Source organism: Lutra lutra, chromosome 2 (assembly GCF_902655055.1).
Source record: "Lutra lutra chromosome 2, mLutLut1.2, whole genome shotgun sequence".
NCBI classification, from domain to species: domain Eukaryota; kingdom Metazoa; phylum Chordata; class Mammalia; order Carnivora; family Mustelidae; genus Lutra; species Lutra lutra.
Window position 1 is genome coordinate 197,573,315 of NC_062279.1, and position 26,422 is coordinate 197,599,736.

The window sequence follows — 26,422 nt, forward strand, 5'->3', positions numbered from 1 at the left end:
CTAATTAGGGAAGTGAACATGAGGTTTCTAAATAAGGCCAGGATTCTTAAAGAACTAAACCCTCAGTGAAAGCATGGATTAGAAAGAAAAAAAATGTGCTCATCATGTCATTAAAAAAAAAAAAAAAAAGATAAGGAAGTTTATGTGTTTCAGGTTTCCAGGTCTAGACAGAAAAAAGATTGTCCTGACAATTCATGATCATGAGCCTAGCTGCATGAAAGTTTTAGATCTGCATTACCACCATCTGCATGATTCCAGAAACTTTAAGAAATTAACAACAACAAAAAATGGCTCATGTGCTGCTGATCCTCCTAGAGTGTCTGATAGAAGCAAATGCTCTGTAAACTGTATTTGCATAGTATCTGCATAGTATCCCACTTATGAAGTGGGATTAAAGTAATCATACAGTCCCAATGGCAAAGAATTTATCATGAACTAGAATCAGCAGAATGAGGACAGCATCCTCAAAAATTCATATAGTAAAATTAACAGGTGGAAAACTGTATTTGAAATGACCAATGACATAAAAGGGCGAATCATAAATGTGAGAAAAGTATACGACATTATCAAAACAGACCAGACAAGCTTACAAAAGAAACAAATAGAGCTTGCAGACAGGAAAATGTAGTCATAATTTTTAATCAAAATTAAAAACTCAGTGGATGGGTTACATAAAATATCAGACAAAGCTAAAGAGAAATTAATTAACTGAAAGATAAAAATAAAGAAATCACACAAAGTGTAGCATAAAGAGATGAAAAAGAGGCTAAGAGACTAGAGAAGTTTCAATGTTTACCTAATGCAAAACTAAAGAAGATCACCAACAAATAAAGGGGCAACAATATTATAAGAGATAATGAGAATTATCCAGAACTGATGAAAATATGAAGCCTTGGATCACAAGAGTCTGAGGCATACTAAATAAAAGAAATACCCTCCCCCAACAAATACATCATTAAAAAAACTCCGAACTCCAAAAACAAATGGAAGACTTTCAAACAATAGAGATGATTTACCAAAGAACATTTGACTGAAGGGCTATTTTTTTTAAATTAATTAATTTATTTTTTTAGTAAACATATAATGTATTTTTATCCCCAGGGGTACAGGTCTGTGAATCGCCAGGTTTACACACTTCACAGCACTCACCATAGCTCATACCCTCTCCAATGTCCATAACCCCACCCCCCTCTTCCAACCCCCCTCCCTTCAGCAACCCTCAGTTTGTTTTGTGAGATTAAGAGTCACTTATGGTTTGTCTCCCTCCCAATCCCATCTTGTTTCATTCGTTCTTCTCCTACCCTGAAGGGCTATTTCTTAATAGCAACAAAGAAGGCAGTAGATAACTGTATCTTCAAAATTGCTGAGAGACAATAGCAACTGATTTAGAATTTCACATCCATATTAAAGTATTATTCAAGAACGAACATAAAATAGGACTTTTTTTTAGATCAAAGCAAAACAAAAAGGATACTTTATGGTTCATGGCTCTTGTGAAAATTTATAAAGGAATTACTTCGGTAAGAAGAAGATTGAACCCAGGAGGATTAAGGTATGGTAATAAATAAAGAAAAAAAGAAAATGTCAAACTGGTAATCTATCATTACAGTGACTAATTCGGAGTCATTACAAATACGGTGGAGCTAAAATGTCATTCATAATAATATGAACAAGAGTTTCAAGTTCCTTATATTATTTGGAAAAAGGGTAGTGAATTAAGCCAACTCTTCTTATTTAAATTTTAAGGATAATCACTAAAAGCAAAGATGATCAGAATGCATTAGAAAATATAGCTCTCTTTCTTTTTTCTTTAATTTAAATTTTATTATTATTTTTTTTAAACATATAATATATTTTTATCCCCAGGGGTACAGGTCTGTGAATCGCCAGGTTTACACATTTCACAGCACTCACCATAGCACATACCCTCCCCAATGTCCATAACCCCACCCCCCCTCTCCCAACCCTCCTCCCCCCATCAACCCTCAGTTTGTTTTGTGAGATTAAGAGTCACTTATGGTTTGTCTCCCTCCCAATCCCATCCTGCCTCATCTACTCTTCTCCTACCCCTTCACCCCCCATGTTGCTTCTTCTCTCCCTCATATCAGGGAGATCATATGATAGTTGTCTTTCTCCGATTGACTTATTTCGCTAAGCATGATACCCTCTAGTTCCATCCACGTCATTGCAAATGGCAAGATTTCATTTCTTTTGATGGCTGCATAGTATTCTATTGTGTATATATACCACATCTTCTTTATCCATTCATCTGTTGATGGACATCTAGGTTCTTTCCATAGTTTGGCTATTGTAGACATTGCTGATATAGCTGTCTTTCTGTTTTAGGTGAAATGTCTAACCTATAAGGATATATAAATATTGAAAATAAAATATTGAAAACCCCTCTTGGGGTTAGGGATAGTGAAGAACTGACAGAAATCTAGTGGGACTGAGACTAGTCTAGGTGGATGGTAGTGAAAGATAAGCCCAGAGATGGAAATGGTAAGAAGAAATCAGAAAAAGGAAGGTTGGGTAAACTTTGTTACATATATGTGTATAAAAATGTCTCTCTCTCTCTCTCTCTCTCTATATATATATATATATATATATATATATATATATGTATATGTACATTTATATGCACACACATATGTACAACATTATATCAAGAATACATGTACCTCTGATATGCATCTATTATGTTCATATATAATACTTGGCATGTTGCAAAGGCAATGAGTGGCCAATAGAAGGGTTTTAACTAGGGGAATAATATGTTTAGAATTTTATTTCAAAAAGTCTTTCTGGCTGCTGTATAGAATGAGTGGAGCAAGAATGGAGGAAAGGAGGCTCATTCGGGAGACCATTCATAGTCCTGGAGAGAAATGGTTGAGGGAACTATTTGAAGAAAAGTTATGGATCTTAGAGATATTTAGGAAATAGAGTAGAAAGATTAGGTGGTTGGATGTGTGGGTTGAGGGAGAGGAGAAATTAGAGATGACTTGTATATTTCTTGAGCAACTGGGTTGAAAGTGATGCCATTATTAGAGGTAAGCAACAGTAAAAGAGTAATATTTGGTCAGGGAGAGTCAATAGATTCAGGTCTGGACACAGTAAAGTTGAGTTGTCTGTGAGATAACTGTATGATGACACCAAGTAGATGGCTGTGTACATTCATGTCTAGAAATGAGAAGAGAGGACTAGCCCAGAGATACAACTTTGAGAATATTGAGCATATAGGGGGCAATGAAGCCGCTGAAAGGACAGAATGTGAACTGAGAAGATGAGAGACTTATAGCACAGGCTGACATCCAGCAACATTTGAAGGATGTGTAGAGAAGGATGTGCTAGTGAAGAAAATTGAGGCGTGAATGGAGAGGTAAGAGGAAAATAAGGGCGTGTAGGGTCATAGAAACTACAGGATGGCACTACTTCAAGGAGGACTGAAAATACATTACCAAATACTATTGAGAGGTCCAAACAGAAGACTGATAGAGTTTGTTTAGAGCTTGTGACTTGGATGTCATTGTTGAACTTGGCAAGGGTAAGTAGCATTTTGTGGTGGCATCAGGAGTGAGATTGTGGGGAATTGAGCAGTAGGTGGGAAGTGAGCAAAAGGGGAGGAAATGCAGATGGTTCATCCAGTCCTATGGATTTTGAGAGCTAGTGGCTAGTACAGTGATTTTCACAGGAAAACGCTAAGGGGAATGTGCAGTGAACTGACTGAAATTCATGTTGGTAAATATGATTTCTTTCCATGGATTCTTCCTACTCTTCACAATTCTTAACAAGATTTATCTGATCAGATGTTCATGCTCCTGGGACTTATTCTACAGAAAAGAAGAAATATTAATTTTCTTGTGGTAGTGATATTTGAGAAATACCTCCCTTTCAAAGGAATTTTGCGTATTATTTGAAGGATCGGTTGATGTACTCATTTGAGGCATTTGTAATAGGGTTAGTATTCTAGTTGGGAGGGCCTGTCTCATCACATCACATAGACAGGTACACATTCAACTAAGGCAGGAATGTCAAATAACTAGAATGCATACTGCTACTCCCCTTATTATTAATTCTTGCCAGACATGCTTGGATTTAGCCACAGCATCTTTTACATTACAGCGTTCCAGGCAGACACAAACCAAAAAGCTTGATGTTGGTCATAGTGTCTGATCTTGGATGAATATGCCCATGACCACAGCATTGTACAACTCCAGGGACACTGTTTACATGTGCTAGATTGTGAATGGGATCCACCGGATTTATACAGTAGGATGGCTTTGTTACCATACCTTCACCAGACTCTCTTTAATCTTTCTTCCTTTCCTATCAAGAATTGAAGCAAGAGATGATGCTGAGTGAAATAAGTCAAGCAGAGAGAGTCAATTATCATATGGTTTCACCTATTTGTGGAGCATAACAAATAGCATGGAGGACAAGGGGAGATGGAGAGGATAAGGGAGTTGAGGGAAATTGGAAGGGGAGATGAACCATGAGAGACTATGGACTCTGAAAAACAATCTGAGGGTTTTGAAGGGGTGGGGGTGGGAGGTTGGGGGAGCCAGGTGGTGGGTATTACAGAGGGCACGGATTGCATGGAGCACTGGGTGTGGTGCATAAACAATGAATTCTGTTACACCGAAAAGAAATAAATAGTAATAATAAAAAAGAATTGAAGCAATATGTTTATTTACATTACTAAATGGATCATATGTGGCATGTTTTGTTATTGTTTTGGCATTGTTTTTTAAGCTGCCCATGATACTTCTTTCATAATATTGCAACAAATTGTGTGAATGCCTCATTCATTATCCATGCTGTGAACAAGAGTCAAAAGGGCCAAATTGCATCTAAGCTTATGTATTTTTTATAGAGTTCCACTTACCTCAGTTTGACAACATGAGCTCTGATGAACTGACTTCTTAAATTTGATTCTTTGAACGTTTTAGTAATCTGTAGAAAGAAAAGAAAAAAAACCTCTTTGTAGTTATAGTTGTTCTTCCCTTCCTTCTTCTTTCTAACCTAGCAACGTAGGACTTAAGTTAATGAGGAACAGGGATTGGAGTTTTCAGTTCAGTTCAGTTTAGTTCAGTTCCATCTCAGAACAGATGAGGTTGATTTAGACCAGTGATACAGCTTTCGGATACAGTGCCTATTTACTCATCTATGATACAAAGATGATAATGGACAGGATGCATCTTCACTAGAAGTCATCTCAACATTAGATGTTTTACTCAGGGTGATTTGGTGGCTCTTCCTGGGGGGGTCAGGGCCAGTGCCAAGCCAACACTAGGGGAATCCATGATACAACTTACATTTGTGTGATTCCCCAACAACTGTTTTTAAATGGGTAAAACCAGGTTAAAATGAGTAATGAAAAGGGGAAAACATGTAAAGGGCGGTTTTTTCCTTATTAATTCTGACTAATACCTAAGCATCCAAGGTTATTTGTGACATCAATCAGTAATTTCCTGACCTAACCTTAACTATTTCCCTGCATCATTTTTCTTTTTTTTGTATAATGTTTAATTTTTCTTTTTTATTATTATTTTTTAAATTGTATTTTATTTTTTCAGTGTTCCAAGATTCATTGTTTATGCACCACACCCAGTGCTCTATGCAATAGGTGCCCTCCTTAATACCCACCACCAGACTCACCTAACCCCCCCACCCCTCTCCCCTCCAAAACCCTCAGTTTGTTTCTCAGAATCCACAGTCTCTCATGATTCATCTCCCCCTCTGATTTCCCCGAATTCACTTTTCCTTTCCTTCTCCTAATGTCCTCTGTTATTCCTTAAGCTCCACAAGTAAGTGAAACCATTGATAATTGACTTTCTCTGCTTGACTTATTTCACTCAGCATAATCTCCTCCAGTCTCGTCCATGTTGATAACAAAAGTTGGGTATTCATCCTTTCTGATGGAGGCATCATACTCCATTGTATATATGGACCATATCTTCTTTATCCATTTGTCTGTTAAAGGGCATCTTGATTAGCAGTGTGGAGATTCCTTAAGAAATTAAAAATAGAGCTACCCTATGACCCTGCAATTGCACTACTGGGTATTTAGCCCAAAAATATAGATGTAGTGAAAAGAAGGGCCATCTCTACCTCAGTGTTCATAGCAGCACTGGCCACAGTCACCAGATTGTGGAAAGAACCAAGATTCCCTGCATCATTTTTCAGTCCCAGCAAGGATGGTGCTCTTGAGTTATAAAGCTCAGCTTCACAGTGAACTGTGGGTGGTTCTGTGACTGAAATGGTTCTCCCATGATGCAGGGTCAGTCAGAGGTACTGAGGTTTCCTAATGTGGGAGTGAATTCCATTGACTTGTACTGTGAGGCAGCAAAAAAGGAGATGTGGACGTGGAGATTAAGTAGTGTGCTGAATATTAGATTAAGCCAGGATTTGAAACCAATCCTTCTTGAGAAGGTAAAGTTAATGCAATCTTTATTACACCTCTTTGTATCTTTTAAAATATCCATTCCTATAGGCGGGTATCAGACTGCCAGTTATTTGACAAAATGATGATTTTCTTTCTTTTCAGACAACTTTGGACACTTCAAGAATAATGAGACTATGAGTTTTATGGAATAGCTCATGTTCCTTTTTTAAAAATTTAGGAAATATTAGTAAGTGTTGAGAAAGAAAAAAAAACACCTCCCCAAATTCTATGATCTAGAATTAACAGTTCCTGTTATTTGGTGAACTATATTCCAGTTAACTACAAAGAAAGATGGATTTTATATGCTTGTTAATATACTATTATAGGACGTATTTTAATAAACGGTTTAACTTTAGTTTTACTTGATTTTAACAGAGTAAAAGGAATTGACCTAAAGCTGAAGGAATTGGAAAAATCTGGCTTAACGTTTCCTGTGATTATATTTTAATTTATGGTTTGGCACTACACCTGCACAGGCTAGACTGGACCAAAGTTAAAAAATCCACCTTAATTATGACATTTTTGTTTTGTGGAAAACTTTAGTGATGACTAAGATAATAAGCAACATAAAACAAATTGATTAATTGGTTGATATCAAGATACAAGGATAAAAGAAGAGGACCATGGATAAGATTTCATATTTTCCAGAATACAATGTTATTGGCCCTCTCATTAAAACTTATCAGTTCTGATATCAGTTCTAATATCAGTTCTAACTTATCAGTTTCACTAGAACTTATCAGTTCACAGAAAATCAGTGAGCAGATGATTGTAGAGAATTCCAATAGGATAGTGGAAAGGGAAGTTGACGGAGAACACAGAGATAAGTTGGCTTGCTATAAGAACTTGAATGAGCCTTGTAACCTTTCTTCTTCTCAGTTTTTCCATCTGTAAAAGTACATCATGATGGTTTTGGAAGGGCATGGTGTTAGCTATGAAGAGAATTGAATGGAGATGAGGGAAATAGAGGGGAATAAAACCTACAGGGATTGGTAATGGATTGGATATTTGGAATGATAGAGGGCAGTAGGTCAAAGATGAATTCTAGGTTTTTGCTTCGGAAAACTTAATGAGTGACATTGTCGTTAATGGGGACAGGATTATTGGAAGAAGACTGGTATGGTATGGGGAGATCATGAATTTGATTTTAAGACATAATACATTTGAGATAAAAAAAAAACAAGTAGAGATATTAAGCAGGGAGTTGGATAAAACAGTCTAAAATACAGAAGGAATGTCTGGGCTTGAGACCAACTGAGTCATTAGTTAAGTATTAGTTGAAGTAGTGCACATGATGAGATCATCTACAAATACAAAACAGAGTGACTGGAGAGGAGAGAAAAGTCAAAGCCTTGGGGAATTTCAGCTTTGAATGCCAGCATAGAAGAGGGTGATCCTGTAAGGACACAGAGAAGTGGCCAGAAAAGCAGGATAGGAAAAGCAAATGAGTGAATATTTTGCTTGAAAATCAGAAAATGATAGACTTTTTGAGTTAGAATATACTATAAAAATCATCTGGTCCAATGATTTTATTTCACTGATGAGTGAATTGAGAGCCAGAAAAGAGACATGAATTGCCTAATATAACAGAAGATTCTGGGACTATTCTATTGCTCATTAAGTTATAATGTGTTGTTTGTGGGACAAGGATAATGATGGTACTCAGGTTACCATTGGGAAATGGTATGATCCTTGGATCTGGAGTCAGAAGCCCTTGGTTTGAATGCTGGTTCTACCACTCTACAGGTGATTGACATTTTAACATGTTTCCTAATCTCAAAACCTTTACTTTATCTATCTATAAAAATGATTTGTTAATTCATTTGGCTGTTGTGAACTGAAGATTAGAGAGTGCTTTGTAAACCATAAATTAGCACTGCACTAGAGTATTATTCATAAGGTGTTTTAAATGTTTAAAGTGTTTTTACTGAAAGATAAAGAAATGAGAGTGTGGAAATCATACATCAGAAGAATTTCAAGGGAAAACTTTCTCTGCTAGTTTAAGTATATTGTAAAACCACAGTACTCCAAATAGCTTGGTACTGGTACGGGTAAAGATTAATCAGTAAAGACAAGGAAGTACAGAAAAAAGAAAAGGAGGAATTTGTGTATAATAAAAGTGGCATGGCAAATATACCCATTGCACTATTAAACACACTGTTTTGGTACACCACCTAGCTATTTTGGGGGATAAAGTTGGATCTCTACCTTATTGCAAAGTAAATTACAGATGAATAAAAGATAAAATTATAAAAACTGAAATAATAAAATTATAAAAAGAAAATGAAAATGAATATTTTAAAGAGTATTTAGAGTGGAGAAAGCATTTTTAACCTAACACAAAAGGGAGAACTCATACAAAGGATTGATAATTTGTCTATATGAAAAATTAAATGTTTAACATTAAAACCCCCCTGTATTATAAACAGGATTGAGAGTTAAGTCACATTATTAGAGAAGTATATGCAATGTGAATGACTGGCAACTTTAATATTCTAATAAGTACAAGTTACAAGTTTTTTTTTTTTTTTTTTCAAATCCATATAAAATAGACAAGTGCTCCAGTAAGAAAATGGGCAAGGTCGTGATCAGGCAATTCACAAAAGAGGTTGTAAAAATGACCTATTCATATAGGAAGACAGATTAAATCTTAGTAATTAAGGAAATACAAACCAAAATAATTAGTGTTAGTGAGCTATCACTTCTCACCTCCTGAATTAGCAACAATTAAAATGATTTACGACGCCGCGTGTTAATGCCATGGGGAAAGCAGTGTACCTGTGTGGACTTACGTAATGCTGGTGAGAATGTAAACTGGGGCATTTCTGGAGTGCAGCCTAAGAATTAATCTTAAAAATGCAGAGAACACTATATTGATATAAGCAAGTGGTTGAATAAATACATGGGGAGAATAGAAAAAAAGAAGAATTTAAAATATCCTTCAAATATTCAAAGCATAACTTCCCGCTCCTCTACTTCTTATGCGCGGCTTAGACACGGTGTCTTTCTTTCAAAGAGTATAGTGTGGTAAAGGGAGGGAATGACTGTACGATGTAGAAACCTCACAAACACTTCAGCTGGGTGATCAAATTGACAGTGACTGACAGTGTAATGAACCCCCTTCGTGTGATGGAATGAAAATGATACTTTTCCTCTTTGGTCTTCCTCCCTCCCCAAACTCCACTCTAAGCAAGAGAAAACAAACAAAAAAGGCCCAGTTGTGGGATTTTACAAAATGACTGGCCAGTACTCTGCAAAACTGTCAAGGTTCTCAAAAACAAGGAAAATCGTAGGGACTCTCATAGATTCTCTTCCCAAATCAACTGATTCAGCTGTTTATTCTGATCTCATTAAACATTTAAATGATATACCTAACTTCCCTTGTTCTAATCCCATTGAACTAAGCAGTTGTTCCATAACTTGGCTTCTAGCGAAGTTTGCCTCTGGGGAAAAATGTGTTAGATGAGCCAATATTTAGTTTCCCAGCCATAAGATTTCTCATTATAGATCAACTTAATGGTTCCCAAAGTGTGGTCCTTGGACCATAAGCATCATCATCACCTAGGAACTTAGAAATGCAAATTCTTGAGTTCACCCCAGACTTATTGAATCAGAGACTCTGACATCAGAGCCTAGAAATATGTGTTTTGACAAGGCTGCCAGGTGATTCTGTTACATGCTAAAGTTTTAGAGACATTGGATTAATTTATATTCTTAAGACTCTTTAAAAGCTAAGTAAGCAACCTCAAGACTGGTCAACTCTGACTGTGTGAGCTAAAGGCCAGACTCTGGCCCTGGTCATAAATGAATGCAAAGGGTCCACTTGTGAGATTTCCTGGTGGGCCTCTTCAAGTGAAAGCCTGACCTTGCTTTGCATATTTCCTATGTCTATCACTGAGCCAGAGTAGGATGTTGTCTAAACTATGTTATTATTGACGTGCAAACATGTCATTTAACACCTGCTACCTGTGTATTAGTTGGGTAAGAAAAAAAGGAAGAAGGCCAAATGGAAAGGATTTAAAAAGGCAATCTCAAGGGGAGCAGTAGTAAATGCTCAACTTGCATGAACTATAGACTTCCAGCCTTTGAAGTCATAATCATATAAAATATGAATTTACTCAAGAGCCTTCTAGCACTTTTCACTCATGACTTAAAAAAAAAAAAGTAAAGAATCAGTATACTAGCAAATTAACTTGGAAAAAGCACAAAGAAACACATCTTTCAGTATTCAGGGAAGAAAAATATGCAGAGCATTTAACAGTTACAAATAGATCACAAAATATTAGATTTATTACGAAATTTGTTTTATGACAGAATAAAGAGCAAAGACAAAATTAACTTACCATAGATTCAATTCTTCCACTCAAAGCCCTATATTCCTGTGTACCTGGTGAATTTAACTGATTACTATATTTGACATTTAGGATTTTAAAGCTGCTATGGTAAAAGTAAGACTTTTGATCTGTAAAGCAAAGAAAAGGCAGAATCAGTCTCACTACTAAGTACTTTAAACTTCAATTTATCCAGGATTATAGGATGCTCTATTATACAATTAAAAAATTTGCTTCTCTTAAATGAATAGTTGTTTTCATGATTATCTTTCTCCTGGAAGAGTTGAATAGTATCTCATCCAAAAAAATTTCTTTTGCTTCTCTTAAAGAAAACCCCAAACTTACTATAAATGTAACTATAATAAAATTATTTTTCTTTCAGTTTTTAAAAAAACTGACAGATCTGAAATTGTTAAGGATATAGGAAAATCAGAGCAGCATTATTTGTGAAATTAAAGTGATCAGAAGTATCTTAATTTTCATTTTTATTATATTTTAGGGAGATTTGTGATTGCAGATTTATTCATCAAGAAGTATTAATGAATGTCTATAATATGCTATTATTCATTTATCACTAAAGAATAACCCAAAGCAATTCTGAATAGTTTTAAGAATTGTTTCAAATAATAATCATTTTAGAGGAATTAGTGACTTGTTAGTTTTTTAGAGTAAGCTAGAAAATAAACGTTTGAATAAAATAACTAATAGGTTGTCCAGTGTGAATTATTTCCACCAAAAAATGTCTGCCAGAGGACATATTCAGTTGGGTGAAGAAAGTAAATATTTCTAAAACATACTGTATACATCTTAGAAACATTATGAACATGGATATAATAACCTAACCTGTCTCAGGAAAAATCTTTTGATCATTCATAAGCATAATTCATGCAGAAAAGTACATATATCAGGGAAAGAGTTAGAGATCCTGGTGGAAGGGTGGTATAGTCCTTTGTGGTGGGGGGACAAGTCTTTTAAGGGCCATAAATGGTTACTGGGACACATTCTGCGGAGGATGAACCTAGACTCCTCCACTTGTGTGACAATATGGTACCACTAAAAGTGAAAATTGATTAATTTAATTGGGAGCTTGAGATTTCTTACCTCTGTAATTCACTTTAGATGTAGCTGCCCCCAGGTGATTTGACAGAAAAATGTAGCCACAATTTTATAATTAGCTTGACTGAAAAGATTATTTATTATTACTGGCTTTCCTAATGCTGGTAATTTTATTGTGCCATTGAGAATTTTTCAACTTTCACTTAAATATGCATTTTTGCCTATTTACTATGGAACGTATAATAAATTATATTCTCTCTGTCTCTCTACACTCATTCATACCCATATACCTAAACACACACCCACACGTATGATTTAAATGATTTAACAGAATTATAGTTGAAATAAAATAATCCCAAAATGCATTTTTAGATGAAAAAAGCATATATATTATTTAGGGAATTTGACACAATTTTCTTTATCTACATTAAAACATCTGAAAGAATGTTCACTGGATATTAAAGAACATTGTGAGTAAGCAGGGTATCCTGTATTCTTTGTATTGCTTCTTGTCCATGTGTCCTTTATTTTTGTGATATAATAATAATAATAAGAGAAATAATAAATGAACAGGTCCTTTTTAAAATTTGTTTTTCTCCTCATCTTTTGTAGCTGTTCTCCCAAGACTGTTTTATGAGGAGAAAGATCATGATTTAACATATACTTCCAAATTTTTAATGTTGAAACTTAAAATTCTTTGCGATATTTCACTTTTACAATTTTATCAGTGGAAATCATGATATTAAATGAGAAAACAAAATCAGCAAATTCTAGTATCAGAAAAGAATCAAGAGATTTTTTTTCCTTTGGCTAGAATAATTCTTGTCTGGGTAATACTGTTTATTCTAAAAAAAAAAAAGAGAAGAGAAAAAAGTACTGATTGAGGGAAATATAGACACAAACATGTATTTAGGGATATATAAGACATACAATTACATTACATTAAAAAATAATAGTGGCAATAAAAGAAAGAATGCCAAACTTTTCATCTGAAGGTATATTTAGTTATTTGGTTTGGAAAGTGGTCCTTTTAGTCTTCTAGTACTTACCAAAAGCTAAAAAGTAGATGAGTAGGGCTACGGTTACCGCCAAGATTACCACCCCCGCCACAACAACAAGACACACTACATAGGGATTCAGGAATCTTGAGGTTGACGGCACCCGTGCTGGCCTTAAAAAAAGAGAAAATGATCAAAAACTAACCTTTCATTCAGGGAAGCCATTATTTTAGGGTTTACGAACATTTTCTATCTTCCTATGTCTTTTAGTCTGAACATAGCTCTCCATATAGGAAACAACGTGATTCTTGACCAGAACCTTAGTGACTTTTCTTTCAAACGTTTTTTCAGCACGAAAATGCTGACATTTGGGTAGTTTGATAGAAGCATAAGTAAATCGGACTTATGCTTTGCAATTATTTCCCTTCCTCTGTCAGTTGATGAGGTTCTCAAGAGGTACAACTAATTGTACTGTTTTGTTGTCTTCCCAAGACCTTATGTTGGACACTTACTATGTATGGTAAAGCTCCCTTAACTGAGTACCATCTCCAGTGGTATACAGAAGAGAGAGTCCTTCTGGGTGAGAAGAGGGGTGGAGGGAGTCAGAACAGTAGCATTCCTCACTGTCATATTCTCTGTATTATTAAAAATAGGGGTGTGACCAGAGGTTGAGTGCTCAGGTCCAGGAGAGTAACAAGCCTGAACTCTGAAATTCACCTCTGAAATGAATTAGAACTGTCCCAACAGCAGAAGATTTGTGTGATTTATTATTTTTTTCCCCCGTGAATTTGTAAACTACAGTGCAAGCCAGTAGATTTGTACTAATATGGTATCTGGTAATTATTAAGTACATGATCCAGGTACTATCTTCTTCACTGCCTCCCTCCCCACAACCACATACACTTGCACTAGGGAGGTAACCAGAAGAACTAAGTGTGAATTTCTCTTTTCTCCCTTGTTTGCTTGGAGGTCATATTGTCATTCATCTGAGACTTTCTGAGTCTGACAAGTGGGATTAATAATATCTGTCTCAGGGCGCCTGGGTGGCTCAGTGGGTTAAAGCCTCTACCTTTGGCTCAGGTCATGATCCCGGGGTCCTGGGATCGAGCCCCACATCGGGCTCTCTGCTCGGCAGGGAGCTTGCCTCCCCCTCTCTCTTTGCCTGCCTCTCTTCCTACTTGTGATTTCTGTCTGTCAAATAAATAAACAAAATCTTAAAAAAAAAAAAAGAAAAAAAATCTGTCTCAGATTTTTGAAGATCTTTGAAGATCTTTTGAAGATCTTTGAAGATCAATGAGGTTATGTTAGGAAATATATTTCTAGTTAAATAGATTATCTACTAGGCGGTGTGCCACTGGAGGGGAAAGACAGTATGCATGCTTCTGTTTCAGACACTTTGCAGAGTAACTGCCGTAAATAGGTGATTCATAAATATTTATGATATTCATAAGTATTTCTTGCAGTGTTAACTTCTGAGCGCATTTCAGATTTAAAGCCTTAACATAGCTGAAAAACAGTTACATTTAGCAAGAATCTAGTTTCTCATTTTTCCTATTTGTTTTGCCAATCTTCTGGTGTAAGTGTGAATAGAATGTTCTGAGAGTCAGTGATTTGCAGACATTTAGTTTTCATAGTAGGGCTGCCTGTTGTTGTTAGGGTTCTCCATGACTCAGAAACACTTCCTGGTATTTTACAGTGTATCACCGGCACATCGTATTCTGTGTTTCTGAGACCAGTAACATATCAAGAGATTGTTAGAGGCAGACTGAGACTTGCCAACTTTCAATTTTGTTGAACAAACACATTAATCATACAAAAATTGACCATGCTCAAACATCATCTAATGAAGGGGCATTTACGTGCCTAGAAGTAGGAAAGACATAGTCTCAGGCTAGCAAAAAATGAATAATGTAGCTTTAGTTTTATGATATCTTTTTTACTGCATTGCTCTTTGTTCATTTTGTATACGTGAAAACTGACTTACACTGACACTGGTCCAGAGTCCAGCATTTGGAAACCACCACTGCGTTAAACTTCAAATTGGAGGAAATTGGCACTTTGACATTTGTTGATTTTTGAGACTCAGTTTACTCATTTGTTACCATATGTGGTCACTGTGCAAATGACACACAATCACAAATGCACGCTGTTTGGCATTTGTGATTTCAGTAAATTTTAGTGTCTGCTGAGTAGTGACAGAGTCAAAAGGAGACAGAGTTGGAGTCCAGGGTAAACCCAAAAGTCTGAATAATTTCCAAACTGATAGATCATTCTCCTCAACCAGAGATGAATTAATGTGTCAAGACTTATGAGTGTGGAGAGAGAAGTGGTGAGAAACAAGAAGTTGAAGGTTGAAAGAACACAAAGGCTGGAGTCAGCATGTGCTGGTTTAGCTTGGATGAGGCTCCCATGGGAATGACTTTATCGCCAACGTTGCTTCAGTTCATGGAAAACACCTTAAACTCAATGACTAAAAAGCACCAGGAGACATATGACTCAATAAACAAAGGGTGTGGAGCTCAAATCACCTTAATCCCACAAGCCATAAGTAATTGCATAAGAATGGGTTGATGTACCCTGTAGAAACCGCTGAAGAAATATCTACTCTTCTGCTGGTAGCGCCACTTGTCATTGAACCTCTGTATATGGTTGATTACAAAGCTTATGCCAACACAAACTAAATTGTGCACAGTATTTACTTTGAAACTATTGGAGATAACATGTTTGCAAACACTGAATTTTGAGGCAATGTAATGGAAATCTGTGCAAGAAAATAACTGCTTTTAAATCCTGTTCCTGATCAGTGAGATTGCCTTTGAACAAAGCAAAACAAATAATTCAGTTGTAACATGTTGAACCAGCTTTCCCCTCTTGTTTGCTCTCTTATTAACTTGGAAGAGTTACATTAATGCTGCAAAACTTATTCTATAGTTTTGGGAGTCTAAGTGTCAGGTACTGCACATGTGTATTAACAGTCTTCACAGCTGTAAAGCAGGTATTATGATCCTATTTTGAAGATAGGGAAAGTGAGGCTTAGAGAGTAAATAACTCAAAATTACTCAGGAGGGACCGCTGAAAATTGAAACGAGGTTGGTTTGAATCAAAGCACATGCACTTCCTTTCACATGCTCTTCCTCACACTATAGGAGACAGGAAAGCTTCGGGACTCCCAGCTCTTCTGACTTCATTTGGGGGAAGCAAAGGGGATCAACATCCATTGAGTGCTAGGACTTCGTTTTACACATAGTAAGTGTGCGATAAAATAATTGTTGATTTAATTTTTATTTGAAAGTAAATCTTACATTAATATATCAACATTATTTAGAAATATTAATTAATCTTTGCAATTGACACATAGTTACAGCCAATATAGGGCTGTGGATTAATAGAGCCATTGGCAATAATTTCCATTATCTGCAAGAATGGAGGAAAACAGTGACAGGGTAATTGTAAACTCAGATGCATATACATGTAAAGGACTTTTAGACAATTTTGTGTCCTTTAAATTACATTTCAGGTGTCACCATAACAAAGATTTGGACCACAGTTGTCTTCTCCTGCGAAGCATTCTTCCTCCATAATCCCACTCTATGCCATAGTTTCAGCAAGTATTCTATAGGATAACATTTTCTTTTTTTTTTTCTTTTCTTTTTTTTCAAGATTTTTATTTATTTATTTATTTGACAGACAGAGATCACAAATAGGCAGAGAGGCAGGCAGAGAGAGAGAGAGAGGAAGGGAAGCAGGCTCCCTGCTGAGCAGAGAGCCCAATGTGGGGCTCGATCCCAGGATCCCGGGATCATGACCTGAGCCGAAGGCAGAGGCTTTAACCCACTGAGCCACCCAGGTACCCCTAGGATAACATTTTCTAGGACAGATCCTCAGCCCAGACCTCTGTCTTTGAGCTTGATGCCATCATTGCTAGTTATCACCAGATATCTTCTGGATGCTTTACTAGTTATCACCAGATATCTTCTGGATGCTTTACAACCTCCTTAAATATGAGAGGTCTGGGAATGGGGTGAAGGTGAACTATTTTCTCTCTGGATATTTACCAGTCTCAGAGGATTCCAAACAGCACTTTGCACCACTAAGCCTTGATTGGTGTTGCCAGTTGTCCTCCCAGGGAGGGATTCTGCAGCTCTTGGGCAGAAAGGAAGCTGTGTGTGTGTGTGTGTGTGTGTGTGTGTGTGTGTGTGTGTGTGTGTGTGATACTCATGCATTGTCCTCTGCTATCTTTTTATTTAAGCTGGGGTACAGGGAGGCTGTGAGTAAGGGGAGGAGCAGGGTGGGATAGTTTCATTGTCTCTAAAGTGAGAGATTCCTTTTGATTTCTCTGTTGCCTGAGAGCTTCAGCTCTGGAAGCCTGACTATCAGGTTATGAGTTGCCCAAGTATAAAACCTGGGGATGGTGGGTGATACCCAAGCCATAGGTTTTATGTCTCTGGGGAACTGCTTTCTTCAGAGGGAAGGAGGTGAGATGCTGTGAATTGGCTGTGAGTTTCTGAGTTTTACCAAATGAAGTGGAATCTAAGATGAAAAAAAAGGAACCCTCCTTGAAACTGAACTTTTCCCTCAGTACTACACTCCCCACTATTTCTAAAATTGGTGAATTTCACTGCTATCTATCTGGTACCCCAAGTTGGAGACCTAGGAATTAGCTACATCTGTGCTCTCGGTCTATCTCACATTCAAGAGGTCACCACAAAATCCTTATCTTATCATTATCTTTCTTTTTCTATAACCTCTATTTTGTTCTTAATTTTGGCTGTTATGGCCTGAATTGTATTACTTGCAATGCCTCCTAACCGATCTCCCTGCTTCCATCAACTACAGTCATTAATTAGTTAATGCAAGACGCATTTGGTGAGTGACTTCGATGTTCTGGGTGCTGGAATACAATGAAAGAAACAGACAAACAGCAGTTCTAATGGTGAAGGGAGACAGAAATGAGTAAGTAAAATAAGGGAAAAAGCAGAGAGGTGGGAAAAGAAGTGTGTATGTGGCACTGAAAATTAAGGTAGCATGGCCAAGAAAGGCCATGTTAGAAGGTGATTTGAATAAAGGCCTGAAGCAGGTGAGTGAGCAAGCTATGAAGGTACCTGGAGAAGAGTGATTTCAGCAGAGGTAAGAGCAGACTCTGAGCCAGGAACTCGGCTTGTAAATTTGAGAAACAGCAAGGGGCCGCTAGATGGGGTGGAATGAGCAAGGTAGAGGTGTGGGCCTGAGAGGGAGACAAGGTCAGAAAGATGGGCGTAGGAGTCAGCAGGTGGCGCAGATCTTTTAGGGCTTTGCATACAAGGGCTTTGGTCTGCCCTCTGGGTGAAATAAAAAGTCTTTGAGGGTTTTAAGCAAAGGAGTGACATCACATCTATTTTTCTGATAGGATCACTCCGGGTGATGGGATGGAGCAGGGGCATGATTTCGGTCATTCAGTAGTTGAGGTGAGGAGGGATGGAAGTTTAGATGAGCAGGTGGGAGTGGACGTGGTGAGGAGTATCTAGTTTAGACCTATTTTTAATTTGGAACCTAGAGGATTTGCTGATGATTCACCTATGAGATACGGGAACAAGAGGAATCTAGATTGAAATCAAGATTTTGCTTCATTCTAATTAACCCTTTCAAATCCTTCCAGCGAGTTTTTTGAATTTAAATCTTAGGTTCTGACACTCTCTCCTTCCCCTGCCTCATTTGAAATTTATCTATAGATTGTCAAGATACTCAGGATGGGGGCATCTGGGTGGCTCAGTGGGTTAAGCCTCTGCCTTCGGCTCAGATCATGGTCTCAGGGTCCTGGGATCGAGCCCCAGCACTGGGCTCTCTGCTCAGCGGGGAGCCTGCTATGTTTCCATGCCCCCGCCACCCCCGGCCTGTCTCTCTGCCCATTTGTGATCTCTCTCTGTCAAATAAATAAAATCTTAAAAAAAAAAAAAAAAGAAAAGATCCTTAGGACGGCATCCAGACCTTCCAAATGGCACTGAAGTCCCTTCACAGTCATCTCTGCTTCTTTACCTCCTGCCATATCCTCATGTACTTACTTAACCCAGCCAGGCCAAATGGGGCAGCCAGTTCTGTGTGTGATGACCCTTTGCCTAGAAAACCTCATACCTCAACTGCCCAGTAGATTCCCATTTTGTTCTTAAGGTAATTCAACCATATTTCTTTTCCCTCCAAGTAGATACCTTCTTCTCTCCTAGCTTCCCCTCATCTGATCTCATAATTCCCGGTGAATTTCTCTATTCTAGTCCTTATTCTACTTCATGTGGGAAACAACGATTTTCTTGCCTGCACCCACCTCTAGGCTATAACTTCTGAGAAGTAGACATGCATCTTGTCTGTCAGGACATGTCTCATCCTTAGCACAACACCCATTACAGAGTCCACATCGGGTTTTATTTGTGAAAAAATTGAGGAATGACACTGCAAAGAAGAGTTTAAAAATAATTTAACTTGAGTGTGGAGGGACTTGATGTAGGATTATATGATGTGCATTTTGCTTTAAATATTGACAAATAAAATATAGACTGGAGAATAATGTCTGCTATCTAATGAGTGCTTGCTGTGCACCTGGCACTGTGTTGAATTTTTCTACATCATTTAATTTAATCCTTGTAAATAAGCCTAGTTTACAGATGATGAAAGAGAAGCTTACTTACTCAGCTAGTAAGCGATGGAGCTGGAATGTGAATCCAGGTCTGTCAAGCTCAAACTGCAATGTCCACATCAGATGGGAGGGGATTTTTCTGTTAATTATCATGTTGCTATTCATTTCTATCACTCTGCCTTACAGTTGATGCTAAGAAATGGAAAGTTAAAAAACATTGCTATAGATCTGTGTCTATAGCAAGATATACAAACACATATATTTGAATATGTGTATGTGTTTACATTATACTTTGGAGTTATGAAGACTATGAGAAATGGTTCCAACGTAAAGGGATTTACTTTACTTTAGTCCATTTCATTAACTCTAAATGTTTACCACTAGACAGGCAGTAGGGACTACCTAATTCAATGTTTTATTTTTTATTTTTTAAAATTTTAATTTTTAAAATTAAAATTTTAATTTTAAAATTAAAAAAATTTTAAAAATATTTTAATTTATTTATTTGACAGACAGAGATCACAAGTGGGCAGAGAGGCAGGTGGGGGGGGGAAGCAGGCTCCCTGCTGAGCAGAGAACCTGATGTGGGGCTCGATCCCAGAACCCTGAGACCATGACCTGAGCCGAAGGCAGAGAGCTTTAACCCACTGAGCCACCCAGATGCCCTATTTATTTTTATTTATTATTATTATTATTATTATTATTATTTTTGCTGAGAAACACTGTCTTCAAATAAGGTCTTGCTTGGAAGCTCAGAGATGGAAAACAGATTAAATGGAATAGCTTTTCTGTTTGAATTTGGGATGGGAGAAAAGGATCCCCTTCTATTTCTAGCAAATTTTCACTGATCTAGTCTAATACTTTTCTTTCTTTCTTAAGTTATTATTATTATTATTATTATTATTATTATTATTATTATTTTTGTTCTTGATAAACTCAGGTGCAATGTAAAAGAGAAACACAAGAGGATTATTCTGATTGTGTAACTGGATGGTGGCAGAGTTGGTGGATTTAAGACTTTAAGTTGGATTTAAGACTTTGTGAATATATTTATTTTATTAAACTCTTGTGCATTCTAAAAACTCTAGGTTCATGTGGAAGATGAGAATCTTATCCTTGAATCACAAACCCATACCACTTTATGAGCATGTACCCATGGAATGCACTATTGGACTTTCTTTTAATTCAATGATTTACTTGTTAATTTATTTTTATCTTGGGTATCATTTAAAGACATTTACATTTCTTGAGTATATAAATCACTTTATATTTCCTGAGGATACAGAGGCTGGGTAAATTGTGAGGGACCTGAGCTAATTTATGTAATACTTGGGTGAGAATTATGAAAAATCAGCTTTTCTGGAGACAGAGGCAATTAGGAAAGGGTGCTCGTTGGGCTGTATGGAGCTCTACTCTGGGACACACAGCTTGGCAGGGAGCATAGTCTCCATCTCAGCTTTCAATCTTCCCTTGAGCCATGCAATTTTGTGCATTGCAACAACTTCACAACTGTATATAGCAGATCTGAAATGATGTACAGAAGTTCTGGAATCTGCTACTTATAGGGAAAGCCCATCCAGGATTCAAAGTCTTCTCACAAAATTTGCAAGTTGATACGATTAATAGGTGAGTAAGGGTGTGTGTGTGTGTGTGTGTGTGTGTGTGTGTGTGCACGTAAGCATGTAGTAGTGGAGTTGAGAGTTGTAATGTTTTATGAGACCCTGCTGCCAATGAAGTTAAGAATATAGGCTCAATTGCTTCACAGGCTAGTTAAGTTTTTTTCTTTCCTAGGACTCAGGATATACTCTAGATCTCAGACTCTTTTCAATAATTCACATAATAGAATGAAACCCATGAGAGAATGTGTCCACAATAGGGCAAAGCTACCTTTACTGCTGGAGGAAATGCCGTCCCTAATGATGCTCTATTCATCTTTGTCTAATTGGTCCTAAACCTGAAGGAATCATTTTCATATACTGGAAGTCCGTGGGCATTCTTTCTCCATTTTATTTTATTATAGTATTGAAATGTATTTCAAGATATCTTACCACAATTATTACCTAATTTAGAAAAATTTCACTGGATCCTAGTGATTGAGGCTGAATTAAACAACTACTAGAGAAAGAATGTATTATAGGTCATGCTCCATCATAGTGTATTAATTTATTTGGACCCTGATAAGTCAAAAAATAGTTTTAGTTTTGTAATATTTTCCTTGTTAATATGTTCACTTTATGTTTCTGCAATAAACATAGTAGATGTTGAAATTTTTGCAATTAAAAATGATTTCTTCTTGGGGCGCCTGGGTGGCTCAGTGGGTTAAACCCTCTGCCTTTGACTCAGGTCGTGGTCCCAGGGTCCTGGGATCAAGCCCTGCATCGGGCTCTCTGCTCAGCCGGGAGCCTGCTTCCCCCTCCCTCTCTCTATCTGCCTCTCTGCCTACTTGTGATCTCTGTCTGTCAAGTAAATAAATAAAACCTTTTTAAAAAAATGATTTCTTCTTTTATGAGATTTTCTTTGTTCTAATACCAGTCATGTTTTTGAAATAAAAGATTTAAGATATAAGATTCTTTTAATTGACTTTTGAGCATTGTGTTTAATTTTTAATTATAAAAATTTTTAATTATAAAAATATTCTAAGGGATGTGGATAAAGACCTGGTGTTAGGAGATTTACATTATAGTCAGTCTTGTGTAATTATTAATAGATGATGTCTGAAGACTACTGACTAATAGAGCCAGTTAAGGGCTTAGAGACATATTCTGATTACTGCTCTGCTACACTTAATATACACTTGCTTTTTTTTTTTTAAAGATTTTATTTATTTATTTGACAGAGAGAGATCAGAAGTAGGCAGAGAGGCAGGCAGAGAGAGAGAGAGAGAGAGAGGGAAGCAGGCTCCCTGCTGAGCAGAGAGCCCGATGCGGGACTCGATTCCAGGACCCTGAGATCATGACCCGAGCCGAAGGCAGCGGCTTAACCCATTGAGCCACCCAGGTGCCCCTACACTTGCTTTTATAAGAAAGGCCATCTTTGCTGGAATCTACAGTTGCCCAAAGGGTGGGTTCTTGCTTCCGTGATTGAGATTATGGAGTCTTCTCAGTGTGCAAATAAAAACAGTGACATTATGATAGATTGTGGCATGGTCTACAAAGGTGAGCCTACCTAGGCGATTTGAGAACAACAGAACAGATGGAAATATTTCTTCTCAGACTTCATGATGCCGATACTTTAAGTGTATTTCTCTAGAAGTCATCTACCTACAAAGTTATAGGAACAATGTTTATTTTACCATTATCGAAGAATGTATGCCTAGTGTTTCAACAGCAACTGTCATGACAGAAATTCCTAAGACAGGTTACCTATCACCTTGCTAATTAATGTTAGGGAGAGCCTAGCATGTACTCTAGAGGGCACTGCTGTTCAATGTCAGTATTTCTTCTGAGGTCTAGAGAGTGTAGCTGTGGACAAAGCTATTGAACCTAGCAGGTTCTAAGCAATAAACAATTATTTAGTTGAAGTTTTGCATCTGTGTCTATTTTCCTCCAAACAACATTTTTGTCCGACCTGGATTTAGTTTTCAAGAAACTAGGTGTTTTTCTCCCATCCTTCTTCATTATTTCCCTTCCTTTCCTTTCCTTTTTTAAATTTATTTTTGACTGAAGATGAACTGTAACATTTATTAGCAACCAACATGATTTTGCCAACTTTCTGAAATTATAATGAAATATTCATTACAGTCTAAATATGTTGTATTTTCTTGTCTAAATTTCTCTTTGGAAATTGGAAGGGGAGGTGAACCATGAGAGACTATGGACTCTGAAAAACGATCTGAGAATTTTGAAGGGGTGGGGGGTGGGAGGTTGGGGGCACCAGGTGGTGGGTATTGTAGAGGGCACAGATTGCATAGAGCACTGGGTGTGGTGCAAAAATAATGAATACTGTTATGCTGAAAAAATAAAAAAAATAAAAAAAAAAAGAATCGACATACTTACAAAAAAAAAATAAATGCTCTTTGGGAAATGAGTCCTTGAAATTTTTAAACTTCAATGTATCTATCAGGATGATTTCGGTGATGGTTGTACAACTACCATTACTATGCTAGTAACAACTGAATTGTACCCTTAAACAGGTGAACTTTATGGTATGGGATTACATCTCAAAAGCCATTAAAAATTGAATTAATTTTTAAATAATTGTTAACTTACTACAATAACAAAATTATTAAGCTGTCAGAGAATCATTGATGATGAGGGTGGGCTTGAACTCACAGAAGCAGACAAGGACTCAACAGAATGCGTATTCAGTTCAATTTTCAGTGCCAGTGCCATGCAATTATCAGTGAGGTAGTGGGATACAGTGGTGTATTATTGTTGACAGCAAGCAATTTATTACAAATAGTAGTTAAAGCATCAAAGTTTTGGAATGATTTATTTACACAATTTAGAGCAGATAATTCTAGCATAACATTGCTCTTACTGGCTGCATTTTCTTATATCTTGGGGTGGAGTTATAAGTACTATGTGGGGAATTGCTTATAAGCCTGGTTAGATCCATGCGGGTATGTCACATATATTACTGTCATATGTCAGGGTGGAGAAGAAAGCCCCAGAGAAAACTTATATTTAAATTCAGTCTCTGAAATGACAAAACCCATTTGTTCTTTGCACATTCTCCTATTCTCCTGTTTCTTCCTTCCCATATGTGTCCTGATCTGACTAGACAGCAATGTTTCCCAAGATTGAGCATAGAAGCATTTATTCCTGAAAGACCTAACATTTTGAGGAACACCATGTTCCCAGACTCTGTTACGAAAATGCTGCTCTGTGAGTTCTAACTTGCCCAAAGCATTGTTTCTGCAGGAGAGACAAGGGAACTATGGCACACCCAGCTTACAGGGCATGCTTATTCATATTTAAATATACAAGGATGCTTCTTGCTTACCTCTCTCTCCATTCTGGATACTTAGGAGACTACCCTGTAGCTGTTAACTTTAATTGTAATTGTTTAGTGCCTCTAACATTTTAATGTATATGTGAGTTGCCTATTAAAATGCACACTTTAATTTAGTAAATCTGGGGTTGGGCCCAAGATTCTGCATTTCCAACAAGCTCCCAGGTGAGGTTGATATTATTGATCCAAGGACTATATTTTATGTAACAAAGACCTTGAATATAATTAGATGAGAGTAGATTCAGAATTGACGTGTGACTTTATTGAAAGCATACTAGTTTCTTCTTTGTTTCCTAAAGTTTAAGGACGTAAACAGGTCTTTTCTGTCATAAGGTCATTATGAAATGTTCAAAATCTTAACTTACCACTTTGTCAAAATATACTGACCCTAACGGTGAACTAGACACATATTTCTTTTTACAGAAAATAAGTGAGTAAAGGATTTGGGGCCCTTACTTCCAGTTCAATGTGCCTTAATTTTTATTATTAAATTGAAAGTGTCTAGATATTTCATTGTTTCTACAAAGGGAGTTCCACTGACATGGGGAATTTGGTAAGTTACAGTCCAAATAAGCACAAGGCAGCATTTTTGGCCCCCGATGTCTTCATCCCCCAATGTTTGATCTGATTATTACATATAGACCCAAATACAAAAAAAAAAAAATAAATTAACAATTGCCAGGAAACAAATCCTGCTTAGTTTGTTTGGAAGGATATATGCCATGTTTTTAATGTTATTTGCTTGGGGAGGGAAGCAGGGAGGCAGGGAAGGGGTGCTATGAATGATGGGGGAGAAGAAAGAAAAAATAACTTGAAATGCATAAGTTAAAGAAGTAAAAATCTACTAGTGACGGGTCTAAAGCAAGAACACAATCTGGGTGGCATAGGTTATTGGGCATGATAGAATCTAGAAATTTCCTGGAATAGTTCTCTCAGTTGAGAGTTATTACCAGTAACTTGGAGGGGATGAGTGGAGAATGGACTCAGAACCCCACATGTGTTCATCATAGTTCGTTCTATTTAACTATATCTGTACATGATATTGTTCTCATAGAAAAAAAGATGGCTTCTAATGAATCATGGGTAAAAGCCAAGATTAGCTGTTTCGAATGCTCTTGAGTAGTATTTAGTTACATCAATATATTTTAAAAACATCTAGTACTAAATACCTTCTGAATTTAATTCTAGGTGCTCCTTGCCCAGATTGTCTATAGAAGAGGAGGAAAGAATTGAGATTCTCAGTATTATTTTCCCAGGATGGTTTTGTGTCATAATGAAATGAACAGTGAAACTAATATTTTGGAGGCCTTCACAATAAAATATGTCCCTCAGAGCTTAGGAAAAATGCAGACATAGTACTTATCTTGGGAAGTAGTGTGTCTAGTAGGGATAAAACACTCTTGAGGTGTTAGAGAAACTGCTTGACATGAGGCACATCACTTCTCTGGACTCCAGTTTTCTCCTTTGTCATTAAACAAAGAATCAGTGAGTTTAATTGTCACCTCCACACTGTTCTTTCCTCCTTTGAAAGGAAGGCTCCTTCTCATTTCCATGACCACTCTTGTTGGTAGGTGTTCTCATTTTTATTGCCCACTCTGTTTTTACAAACACTGTGTTTCTTAAGCAAGCCTGTCTGCTTACAAGGTCTATTTTGTCTCCCATCCCCACACCTCTTCTCCCTAGTAGACTGGAACCTCCATGAGCAGGAGCATTTGAGAGCTGAGACTCTGAGGCTTTGCTGAGTGGGTTCAAATTCTACGTCTGCCATTTATTTACTGTGTGAACTTGGGAAGTTACCTAACTCCTTGATTTCCTTACCTGCAAAATGAAGGTACCAATAGTAAGTACCTACTTCCAGATTTTTGTGAGGACAAACGAGTTAAACATTTGTTAACAGAACTAGAATTATGTCTGGTGCTTGGCCCTGTGTTGGCATGTGGTTGATTAAATAAACGAGGGCAAGGGCTACTGGTGATTAGTTCTCCACTCTACCTCCCCAAGTTCTTAATGGTCTGTTCTTTAAGTGGAGCTGTAC

At 37.1% G+C, this 26,422-nt stretch overlaps 1 protein-coding gene across 1 annotated transcript in view; it reads right to left on the reverse strand.

The window, feature by feature from the left end:
- TMPRSS11D (transmembrane serine protease 11D) overlaps nt 1–26,422 on the reverse strand; it is a 48,936-nt gene that overhangs the window by 16,226 nt on the left and 6,288 nt on the right. The window contains exons 2-4 of the mRNA XM_047719968.1: nt 12,882–13,003; nt 10,789–10,907; nt 4,886–4,953 (exon numbers count right to left, since the gene is read on the reverse strand). Of these exons, the coding sequence (XP_047575924.1) occupies nt 4,886–4,953; nt 10,789–10,907; nt 12,882–13,003 (309 nt within the window). The remainder of the gene's footprint in view (nt 1–4,885; nt 4,954–10,788; nt 10,908–12,881; nt 13,004–26,422) is intronic.